Raw genomic sequence first — 12,036 nt, forward strand, 5'->3', positions numbered from 1 at the left:
CAATATAATATAATTGGTAAATAGCTTCCTGATTTCCAACAGTCTTTAAAGGCCTCACAGTCTGCCCAGTTACAAACAAGGAAAACGGATTACCTCATACATCACGTGATTTACTACTAACACACTATTGGTCAATCTCCCGCCGGGGAAGTTGTTGTTGTTCTGAACCAGGAAGTAGGCTGTCAGAATTGGGTGTGAGGCTGCAATGGCGAGTAGTATAATTTCGTTTTACTCTTTATTTTTGTTATATAGTCATTTACAACTAGAGCTATATTCAGTTTTATAAAAACCCTTCCCAGCTGAGAAAATAAGAAATTCGTAAGTATCCGTCATTGGTTACTTTCTTTGTTTCTTTTCAGAGAACGTGTCTCGACATGTAGAAAGAAGTGTTGGTTTAAGTTGTAAAATGAATGATAATTCAGTTTTGTTTCATTTTTTGTTTGACAGGACAGTTTATATTGAGGAGATAAGTCGATTTAAATCAAATAAAGCTACAAACAATTTTAAAAAGTTACCACTACTTGTTTCGCATATGCGTAGTAATGGTTTTCCTCGTGTATTTTGTTACACTACATGATATTTTGTTAGCGCTTAATGCTAATATATGTATGAAATTGGTTTGCCTTTAATTGCAGTATAGCTAGCTAAGTTTTTCATTCATTGTGATACTTCCAATGATACACAACTTGCGGAAGTTGCTAAACTTGTCACTATACATATAAAATTGCTGCATGAAACCAAATGGTTGTGTGACTAGAATCCCATTTTGCAAGCAGATAACACTACAATATGACCTTGCCGCGTTAAAGGTGAACTTCCTGCGTTGCTTCCCTGCATCGGGAGGAGATGGTGCTGGAGGAAGGTTCCCGGAGCTGCCTGCTTCGCTACCGCCGCAACCTGGAGCAGGACATTAAGCCCTCCTACCTGATGGATCACATGATCAGTGACGGCGTGCTGACCGGGGAGGAGGAGGAGCGCATCAGCACCATGGTAGGCCAAACTCACCATCAGTGGTGTCCAAAGTGCAGCTCGGGGGCTATTTTTTTGACCCATCCACATTCTAAAAATATGTATTTTTTTAAAAACAGCAACAAGAATAAAGTCAAAATACTAAGAGAAAAAAAGTCTCATTAGAAAAGCTGCAATTCTATGACATGATGTTGTAATATTACTTCAAAATATTACGTAAAAATAATGTTTTATGAGCACAGAGTTCAGATAACAAAGAAAAAAGATGTTATATTATAAAAGTCATAATATTATAGAGAAACAAATGGAAAATTAGTAGGGGAACTAGTTGTAAGAATAAAGTCAAAATATGGGAATAGAGTCAATATAATGAAAAGAAAATTTACTAAGATTATTTAAGAAAAAAGTTGGAATAGATATTAATAAACGGCTTTTTCACCTATATGACAAACCAGATATGCAGTTTTTTCCTGAAATATACGTGTACAACATCATAGCATATTTACATGTGTTGTCCTACAATATTTTTCATAATGTGGCCCTCACTGGAAAAAGTTTGGACACCCCTGCTCTCCATGATCATATTTGTGTTTTACTAAAATTTGTCACTAATTCTTGGATCTTAATGACAAAATTCAGCCAACCAGGAAAGATCAAGCGGTGGCGTTGCTGGAGCTGCTCCTCACGAAGGACAACAATGCTTTCATTTCCTTCTACAACGCCCTGGTCAAGGAGGCGTATCACGATCTGGCCAATTTGCTCTACGGCGGCCTTCCCGGTGCCTCGCCTGAGTTGTATAAGGCTTCTTCAGATCGCTACTTATCCGACGGTGAGAAAACAACTTCACACCGTGGCGTCACGTCATGTGTCATCTTAATTCCTTCCTCTTGTGACAGTCCAGGCAGTGCTCAGCGAAGGCGGGGTCCCGCAGAGGCCTGTGGTCTTTGTCAGCCGACCAGAACTGGTCAACCGGATCCGGGAGAAACTCTACCAGCTTCAAAAGCAACCGGGCTGGGTGACGGTGTTCGGAATGGCCGGGTCGGGTAAATCTGTTCTAGCTGCTGAAGCTGTCAGAGACCAGCGACTCATTGAAGGTGACTAATTGGTGGTCGGACACACCAAAATACTATAATAATAATATTAATAAAAATGATAATATAATATAATATAATATGGGCGGCACGGTGGTCTAGGGGTTAGCGCGCAGACCTCACAGCTAGGAGACCGAAGGTTCAATTCCACCCTCGGGCATCTCTGTGTGGAGTTTGCATGTTCTCCCCGTGCATGCGTGGGTTTTCTCCGGGTACTCTGGTTTCCTCCCACATTCCAAAAACATGCTAGGTTAATTAGCGACTCCAAATTGTCCATAGGTATGAATGTGAGTGTGAATGGTTGTTTGTCTATATGTGCCCTGTGATTGGCTGGCGACCGGTCTAGGGTGTACCCCGCCTCTCGCCCGAAGACAGCTGGGATCGGCTCCAGCACCCCCCGCGACCCTTGTGAGGAAAAAGCGGTAGAAAATGAATGAATGAATGAATGAATGAATGAATAATATAATATAATATAATATAATATAATATAATATAATATAATATAATATAATATAATATAATATAATATAATATAATATAATATAATATAATATAATATAATATAATATAATATAATACAATACAATACAATACAATACAATACAATACAATACAATACAATACAATACAATACAATACAATACAATACAATACAATACAATACAATACAATACAATACAATACAATACAATACAATACAATACAATACAATACAATACAATACAATACAATACAATATAATATAATGACAGTAATTTCTATGGACACCATGGATGACAAAAAGTGAGCAACAAACGTGTCCATCTACAGAGTCCTTCCCAGGAGGCGTCCACTGGCTGTCCATCGGCCAGCTGGACAAAGCCGACCTGCTGGTGAAGATCCAAGCACTGTGCTTCCGCCTGGAACAGAGCCTGGATTCCCAAGTCCTCCACCGGCCTCCCACCTCTCTGGACGAGGCCAAGGAGCGCCTGCGCTTCCTCATGCTACGCAGATACCCCAGGTTAATCTTCACTCATGCTTGAATATTTGCAATAACGGCAGCATTCTGAGTTTTGAATGATGTGTATCCACCCCCGGGTCTCCAGGTCTCTTCTGATTCTCGATGATATCTGGGACGGCACAGTGCTGAAAGCATTTGATATCCACTGTCGCATACTGCTGACCACCAGAAATAGAAGCCTGGCTGACTCCGTTAGCGGTATGTGCTCTATTCTGCTTGCCTCCGCTCATCTCATCATCAAGTTCATCAAGTTCATCAAGTTCTACTTTCTAAAACGAGCCAACTCAAGAAACAATACAAGCAGTTGATGTTTGCTAAATACAAGGATGAAGTCTTCAACCAGTCATGATGTGCTATATATATATATATATCACTATATTGACACTTACTATGGTACCCATTATGTCATTGGATGCTCATATCACCTTGTACACTCGGTACATGACAAAAAAAGTAAAAAAAAATAAAAATAAAAAATTAAACTATATTAGGAAAGCAGGAAGTGAACAAATGTAACAGTTACTGATTGTATTCAATTGTAATCTGATGCATGTTCAAATGAAATTAAACCATTACCATTACTGTAAAAGTACCAGATGGAGGGGTAGGATTTAATAAGCTTTGCTTCTTCCTACTCCTTTTGGACATGTGGAACTGTGAACTGATTATGGGATGCATTCAATTGTAATCTGATGCATGTTCAAATGAAATTCAACCATTACCGTTACCATAAAACGTATTTACGACACTGTTTTCCCAGGAGCTAAGTATGAAGTAGAGGTTGCTAGCGGCCTGGATGACAAAAAGGCACTGGAGATTCTTGCCCTGTACACGAGAAGCACACCTGAGGGACTACCTGAGGAGGCTCGGAGTATTGTGAGAGAATGTAAAGGTAATTGTATATATGTATATATATATCTGGCATTAATAATGCAAGTACAAGTGGCCAAAATGAGTTTTAGGAGCCCTCAGGGGAAGACCCAGGACACGTTGGGGAGACTCAATCGGACTGGGACAGAAGTCTGAGCTTCCCTGGTTAGGCTGCTGTGCTCGCAACCCAACCTCGGATAAGCAAAAGAAGCTAGATATTAAAAATCTGCTAATAATTTTTGCTCATTTCCCCTTACAGGCTCTCCTCTGGTGGTCTCGCTGATCGGAGCTCTGCTCAAAGAGAAACCCAACCGCTGGCGCTACTACCTTGCCCAGCTTCAGCAGAAGCAGTTCAAGCGTATACGGAAGTCGTCCTCATATGACTACGACGCGCTGGACCAGGCCATGTCCGCTAGCATCGAGGTGCTTCCGGACGAACATCGAGAGCTGTACAAGGACCTCGCTGTGTTAGAGAAGGACGTCAAGATTCCTGCAAAGGTAAGTACTTCATTATTTTCCTCAGGAAGGCTAAAATGAAATAATAATAATAATAATAATAACAAAAATAAAAAATAAATAAATATAATGAAAAATATTTTTTAAATTTCCAGGTCGGATGAAAAGTCATTTTCATAAAGGACACGATAACAATAAAATGTTCAACATCAGGGGTGTCCAACATGCAGCCCGGGGGCCATTTTTAGTACACAGCTTGTTTTTATTGTCGTTGATGTTTTGTGAAAAGCAGGAGAAAAAAATGAGTGCTTGATTTGCTCACCTGCACAGTTTTAAAACGATTGGTTATCGGTATTATTTATTTATTATGTAATCGGTATGACATCATAATTCCCTCATATGGGTCCAATAATTGTTTTGGACCCCCCTAAACATTTAGGTCCACTTTTTTCATCCACGTGACTCTTTGGGTACTTTCGGTACTTTCCAGGTCTTGTCGGTCCTGTGGGACCAGGAGCCGGAGGAGGTGGAGGACATTTTGGAGGAATTTGTCAACAAATCTCTTCTCTTTGTGGACAGTCACAACAGACCGTACTTGTACTACCTCCACGACCTCCAGCTGGACTTCCTGGTCGAGCAGAACCGCACCCAACTGGAGGTCTGAACGGAGGTCAAGTCTCTGTTTGTGAGTCTTGATGTGGATTTTATTAACATATGTATGTGTGTCCGCTTAAGAACCTTCACACCAAGGTGGTGCGTCAGTACCAGCAGCACTACAGCAAAGCTCCGCCCACATCAGGAGACGAAGAGTGCCTGTACTGGATCCGGTTCTTGACCTACCACATGGCTAAAGCCAACCTCTCCCAGGTAACACACACACACACACACACACTATCCATATATGATGATAACAACTTCTCCTCAATCCAGGAGCTCTTCACCCTCATGTTCTCTCTGGACTGGGTCACAGTCAAGGCCAAGATACTGGGTCCAGCTCACCTGATTAATGACTTTGTGGACTATGGACCCGTTCTGGATAAAAAGGTCTTAAATATAATATGTATAAAAGTAAATACGGAGTGTTTTTTTTTTTAAAACATGTCCCCGTTATCAGAACAGCGAAGCACGTGGTCACTTCCAGGAGTTTTTGTCCTTGAGCGGCCACCACTTGGAGCAGCGTCCCTTTCCCGATGTGGTCCAGCTCGCTCTGTCGCAACCGCAGGCCTCGGAGGTCTACAAGCAGGCTCTGCAGAAAGCACGGGAACAGGCCAGAAGTGGGAAGCTCTATTTTGATTGGCTGTAAGCGAGGAAGAAAGCCTGTTTTTGACTCGCTTTTCCATGTGATACTTAGCGAAGTTTGTATGTGTAGAAATAAGAACAGCGTGGAGAGTCTGTCCCGTTTGGTGATCCAACCTCAGCAGAGTTCCGTCTACGCCGCCTGTTTCTCCCACGATGGCTCCAAGATCGCCTCCTGCGGCGCCAGCAAGACGGTCAAGGTATCCGAGTCGAAGAAACGACAATTCAGGAAGTCGGTGCTCTACGATAGGATGTCATATCCCACATGTCTTCAGGTCTTTCGAAGCACTTCTGGTGAGAAGCTCACAGAAATTCATGCCCACGACGACGAGGTGCTCTGCTGCGCCTTCTCCCCCGATGACCGCCTCCTGGCAACCTGCTCCAGCGACCGTAAAGTGAAGGTAAAGCCGCCGTTTTTTAACTCTTAACTTTTATTTGTGAGAAGGAACCTTCTTTGCGCCGTCTCAGGTGTGGAACGTGGAGCGCGCCATGCTGCTGAGGGCCTTTGAGGAGGAGCACGAGGAGCAGGTCAACCACTGTCAGTTTACCAACACGACCGGTCGCCTCCTGCTGGCCACCTGCTCCAATGACAACTTCTTGAACGTCAAGGTGCTCAGAACGCCACCGGCGTGTACGGTTTTGCTCAGGGAATTGACACGGTGTTTCCTTCCTGTTCTTGACAAGCTGTGGAACCTCAACAAACCTTCCTCGCAGAACACCATGTTTGGCCACTTCCAGCCCGTCAACCACTGCTGTTTCTCCCCTGACGACACCTATCTCTCCACGTCCTCCAACGACGGTACCGTTAAGGTGATTGACACTGTCACAATAATTAATCTTCAATGTCGCAAGCTTGGCAAAAACACATAATTTACCGCTTTGCACCGACGCAGCTCTTTCAGGTGTCCTCCGCCAACGAGTGGAAGACCATCAACGTGTGCCAGTGGTGCACAGACGCCAGTGAAGTAGTCCCCGTCAAGTGCAGCACCTGGACCGGCGACGGCAAGCGTGTCGTGTGCGCCATCCGAAGCGCTGTTTTGGTGAGCGTTGTGCACATTGCTTCCACATAGTGATTGTGCTTCAATGTCGTGTGTGTGTGTGTGTGACAGGTGATGGACGTGGAGACGTCGCAGATGCTGTTGGAGATCAGACCGGGTCGTTTGAGCATGGTGCAGTACTGCCACGCCTGTCCCACCAGCAACCTGCTGGCCATCGCATTCTCAAACTACGCGGTGGAGGTACAACACCGCCATCCATATTATCACAGTATTGATTCTCTACTTCTGATGCTACGCTGGCTCCATTTAGTGCAGTAGTACATTCATTTACATGTGGCGGTCCTATCTACACACTGAAATACATCTCTTGTTTATCACGGTTAATTGGTTCCAGACCCGACAGTGATAAGTGAATTTTTGTGACCGCGGATTTATAAATCAAATATTTTCTTAGATAGAGAATAGAAAACCTGATCATGACCTTCTAAATATGGTGGTTAATCCTTTAGTTTATTCAAGAAAATATTAATTCATTCATTTTCTACCGCTTATCCTCACGAGGGTCATGGGGGTGCTGGAGCCTATCCCAGCTGTCTTCATGCGAGAGGCGGGGTACACCCTGTACTGGTGGCCAACCAATCACAGGGCACATATAGACAAACAACCATTCACACTCACATTCATACCTATGGACAATTTGGAGTCGCCAATTAACCTAGCATGTTTTTGGAATGTGGGAGGAAACCGGAGTACCCGGAGAAAACCCATGCATGCACGGGGAGCACATACAAACTCCACATAGAGATGGCTGAGGGTGGGATTGAACTTGAGTCTCCTAGCTGTGAGGTCTGCGTGCTAACCACTCGAACACCGTGTAGCCACATTACTATTTCAAAAGGTTGTAAAATTCATTCATTCATTTTCTACCGCTTATCCTCACAAGGGTGCTGGAGCCTATCCCAGCTGTCTTCCGACGAGAGGCGGGGTACACCCTGGACTGGTGGCCAGCCAATCACAGAGCACATATAGACAAACAACCATTCACACTCACGGTTGTAAAATGATTCGAGATAAAACCCACAGTTAGACAAATTAAAAGTGATCCATATCTCTTCCAGCTGTGGGACTTGGAGTCCAATAAGAAAATGGCTGACTGCAGCGGTCACCTGAGTTGGGTCCAGCGTGTCCAGTTCTCCCCCGACGGCTCGCAGCTCCTCTCCTGCTCAGACGACCACACCATCAGGGTAAAGACGTGCTAAACCCATGCTTCGCCATGATCGTGAAGAAATGGAAACATCTCTTCCTTGCAGTTATGGGAGACCAATAAGGTGCACACCACCTCAGCGGTGCGACTTAAGAGGGACTCTGACGTTTGCTTCAGTGAGGGCAAAGCAGGAGGGGTGGAATCTGAGGAAGTGGTCATCTCGGCTGCAGACAACTGCAACAGGCTGCAGGTGAGCCGGCAGCAGATTAAAAGTTGCCACTGCGGTATATTCACGTGGTGTGTGTATCAGGTACGTGACGGCAGGGAAGGCGTGCTGTTGTTTCAGTCGGAGGAGAAGGCGTCGCGTATACGATGTACATGCTTGTGTCGGCAGCCCTTCGCTGTGGCTCTCGGTCAAGAAGATGGCACCGTGCAGGTTTAAAACAAAACAAAACACAGCATCATATTCACATGAGTATCGAGTAACACTTCCTGGTGGTTCCTTCTCTCCAGGTGCTGGCCATACCCTCTGGTAAGGTGCTTGCCACCCTGCAGGGACACACCAGGACCGTGCTGCACTGCCAGTTTGTTCACGACGGCCAAACGCTGATCACATCATCAGAGGACACCACCATCAGGGTTTGTTCACGCTCACCTCGGGCCTACTTCACACTTAAAGCACAGCATGCTTGGCTCGTGCGAGCGCCCAAGTACCATGTGATTAGAAGGAGTGGGCCTGTGCACAGCAGCATTGCATGCACTCATGCGTGCACATAGAATGACTCCATAACCGATAACCAACACATATCATCATAGAAATTAAATACAACGACTGAAAATGGGCCACAATTCTTAAAGACGTGACTTTTAATTACCGTATTTTCCAGACTATAAGTCACACTTTTTTTCATAGGTTGGCTGTTCTTGCGACTTATACTCCAGAGCGACTTATAAATAAAAAAAACTGTTTATGTTCCATAAACACTGGACACTTTTCTGTTTATGTTTATTTTTTGTGTAGCTGAATAAGCATTCATACTCCAGTGCGACTTATGTATGTTTTTTTTTCCATTAATTATGCATTTTTGGCCTTGTGCGACTTATACTCCAGTGCGACTTATGTATGTTTTTTTCTACCTATTCATGCATTTTTTGCCTTGTGCGTCTTATGTATCTTTTTTCCATTAATTATGCATTTTTGTACTTGTGCGACTTATACTCCTTATACGACTTATGTATGTTTTTTTCTACCTAATTATGCATTTTTGGCCTTGTGTGACTTATACTCCAGTGCGACTTACGTATGTTTTTTTCTACCTAATTATGCATTTTTGGCCTTGTGCAACTTATGTATGTTTTTTTCTACCAAATTATTCATTTTTGACCTTGTGCGACTTATACTCCAGTGCGACTTATGTATGTTTTTTTTTTCTACCTTATTGTGCATTTTTGGCCTTGTGCGACTTATACCCCAGTGCGACTTATGTATGTTTTTTTCTACCTAATTGTGCATTTTTGGCCTTGTGCGACTTATACTCGGCGCCCCTGCAGGTGTGGAGGTGGCAGACATCTGAGTGTACCGTGCTGCAAGGCCACAAGGAGCAGGTCAGAGGATTCTCTCTGCTCTCAAGTTCACCTGCTGAGACAAGACTGCTGTCCTGGTCCTTTGATAGCACGGTCAAGGTGAGCACTTCCACACTGTTTGTCATTAAAATGTAAAAAAAAAAGACGTAAAGAGAAGTAATCATTCTCTCCTTGAGGTGTGGGATCTTGCAAGCGGAGAGAAGCTGCGGGACGTGGAGGCTCACCGGGGAGCCGTCTTGTCCTGTCACGTCTCCCCAGATGGATGTTTCTTCGCCACCGCCTCTGCTGACAAGACAGCGAAGGTATCTGGAACTGACGTGGAGAATAAATGTGCTTTTTTTTTTGCCATACTCCATATGAATAAGTGTTGCTTCTGTGCTTGAAGCTTTGGCACTGCGAATCCTGGAAGTGTCTCCACACGCTGCACGGACACCAAGACTGTGTCAGGAGCTGCCGATTTTCCTGGGATGGGCACCGACTCGCGACTGGGGACGACGGCGGGGAGATACGGGTAGGTTTCCAAAGACTTGATACCGAATAAGATACCCTCTCTTTGTAGAGATTATCTTCCAAGACCCCTGCGAACAGGACACACCTGTAAAATGTCTTTGAAAAATTGCCTTTTTTTGAGAGAAAGTGAGAGTGTTTTTCCACCAATATTTAAAAAAGTTGTGAGAATAATTATGATATTTAAAAAATATTTTTTATTATTATTATTTTATCATTATTATTTTTTTATTTTAAAAAATAATTTAAAAAAATTAAAATTCAAAATTTAAAACAAAAAAAATGTGTTCATTTGTAATTTTGCCAGCTGTGGAGCGTCAAGGAAGGCTCCTTGTTGAAAATTTGCTCACGAGACGGAAAGGATGGAATGGACTCGCTGCACGGGGGCTGGGTGACCGACCTGCACTTCTCCCCAGACGACACTCTCCTGGTGTCGACTGGCGGATACGTCAAGGTACGTTGACACGGAGACCTCACACTTCCAAGTGTTTTTATTCGTCTTTGTGTTGTCATTCAGTGGTGGGACGTGGAGCAAGGCCAAGCCCTGCAGACCTTCTACCCAACAGGGAGCGCGTTAAAGAGGATCCACGCATCGCCCGACTTCTCCACGTTCGTCACCATCGACAACATCGGGATCCTCTACATCCTTCAGAGGGTTAGCAGTTAGCAGCTTCAACACCGGCTTCAACATTCAGCCACCAACAGCAGAGTAACAAAAGTTTACATCTATCAGGTCTTTTGGATATTTAAGACTCAATTCAGTGCTTAATAGCAGCATTTTTAAAAACATTAATTGCACATGAGGGTTTTTTCCACTTATTGTGAATTTCTTCTGAGCCACGACAAGTCATTAAGCGCTTATTCTTTATTTTTGTCATTGTGTGATTACACAGCTGCAAGTCATTAAGTGCTTATTTTATATTTTTGTCATTGTGTGATTACACAGCTGCCTTTTTCTGTATGAGTATTGTTATCTAAATGATGTATAGGTTTCATGATAAATGAAAGCCTGTGATAATCATCCCTCTGAACTGTTTGTACACGTTTTCTATGATGAAATGAATGAAAATGGAGCCTTTTTATTTGCTGTAATCTATTAGAGATGTTCAATACGCTTGCAAATACAAATAAGGACACAATTAATTAATGTTAAAAGTTAATGCTTTTGTTATTACGTGTTCTTCCAACTGGTGCTTCAAAAGTCCAATCACCATATTCCTGCTCAGGATCTATATATATTGTTGTGATACTATGTGAGTGTAATGAACTTAATGAGCCATTGAAATAATCGCTGTGTCATGTGCTATGGCTAAATATGCTAGCTAGCGTATTTATATGTGAGAACTCGTTTTGAAGTAAAACTTCACCAGCAGACTTTAAGGCTGTTTCATGTGCTTTATTTTAATGCAATTCAATGTTTCATTTGTACAATAAAATAAGAAAAGTATGTGAAACGAGCTGACTAGAACACAGCCTGAAGCTAATGCTAAAGTTAGCAGCTGTTGGTTAGCACTGCTAAACGGGAAGTAAGTAAGAAATAGACCGGAAGTGGCAAATGGCGCCACATCGGAAGCAGCAAGCTAATGTAGCTTAATAAAAAACACCACGGTGTTGGAGGCTATAACAGAAGCATTTAGTAACAAAAAACACTCTAAAACAGATAAAACATAACTTTTTGTCTCAAATAAAAGAACATAAGACCACGGGTTTTTACACGCGCGGACGAACATGCACCGTGGGACAAGTACACAACAATTATGGACAGAGAAAACGTGATACGACGGGAGAGAATGTAACACCGAGCCATTTTTTGTGATCCAAATGCATCTCTTTTCAACGCATATTTTTTAGATGCCAAATTGTTTACTTCAGTGATCCAAGCAAATAGGCGAAACTGCTTTCCTCACCACCGGATGAAGTGGCGGGGGTAAGTCACTTTGATTCACTACTATGCTGATGGAGATGTCACAAAAAATACAGACAAGTAGACATAATGGCCGGCGGTGAAGGTAGTGGACCAAACCATTTCGTGTTGGTATAGGGGGGTGTCCGTCAATAGGG

The 12,036-nt window shown here is 43.2% G+C and overlaps 1 protein-coding gene across 3 annotated transcripts; it reads left to right on the plus strand.

Annotated features, from left to right (window-relative positions):
• The first annotated feature begins 174 nt into the window (after positions 1-174).
• On the plus strand, positions 175-11,422 carry apaf1 (apoptotic peptidase activating factor 1). 3 transcript variants are annotated; one of them, XM_058078302.1, is made up of 27 exons: positions 175-318; positions 810-990; positions 1,609-1,798; positions 1,866-2,063; positions 2,871-3,060; positions 3,146-3,258; positions 3,821-3,952; positions 4,190-4,428; positions 4,877-5,044; positions 5,122-5,253; positions 5,317-5,430; positions 5,501-5,685; positions 5,756-5,882; positions 5,958-6,083; positions 6,151-6,291; positions 6,367-6,492; positions 6,576-6,722; positions 6,792-6,920; positions 7,799-7,924; positions 7,991-8,134; positions 8,195-8,320; positions 8,398-8,523; positions 9,436-9,567; positions 9,645-9,770; positions 9,854-9,979; positions 10,283-10,429; positions 10,493-11,422. In XM_058078302.1, the coding sequence occupies exons 2-27, from the start codon at positions 847-849 to the stop codon at positions 10,640-10,642; spliced, it is 3,804 nt and encodes a 1,267-aa protein (XP_057934285.1). In that variant the 5' UTR covers positions 175-318; positions 810-846; the 3' UTR covers positions 10,643-11,422. The 3 variants fall into 3 exon arrangements, 2 of the variants coding, with proteins under 2 accessions (XP_057934285.1, XP_057934286.1); XM_058078303.1 differs by having other exon boundaries at positions 187-318; positions 777-990; positions 1,871-2,063; XR_009130394.1 differs by lacking the exons at positions 5,756-5,882; positions 5,958-6,083; positions 6,151-6,291; ... (10 more) ...; positions 10,283-10,429; positions 10,493-11,422 and having other exon boundaries at positions 4,966-5,044; positions 5,501-5,531.
• The last annotated feature ends 614 nt before the right edge of the window (positions 11,423-12,036 follow it).

The sequence above is a fragment of the Doryrhamphus excisus genome, chromosome 7, assembly GCF_030265055.1.
Source record: "Doryrhamphus excisus isolate RoL2022-K1 chromosome 7, RoL_Dexc_1.0, whole genome shotgun sequence".
Lineage (NCBI taxonomy): Eukaryota > Metazoa > Chordata > Actinopteri > Syngnathiformes > Syngnathidae > Doryrhamphus > Doryrhamphus excisus.

Bases quoted from the DNA above. Each gene is read 5' to 3' on its own strand.
- apaf1 (XM_058078302.1), top strand. From the start codon at position 847: ATGGTGCTGGAGGAAGGTTCCCGGAGCTGCCTGCTTCGCTACCGCCGC. The intron at 6,493-6,575 runs GTGATTGACACT...GCACCGACGCAG, and splicing joins CCAACGACGGTACCGTTAAG to CTCTTTCAGGTGTCCTCCGC. The intron at 8,321-8,397 runs GTTTAAAACAAA...CCTTCTCTCCAG, and splicing joins AAGAAGATGGCACCGTGCAG to GTGCTGGCCATACCCTCTGG.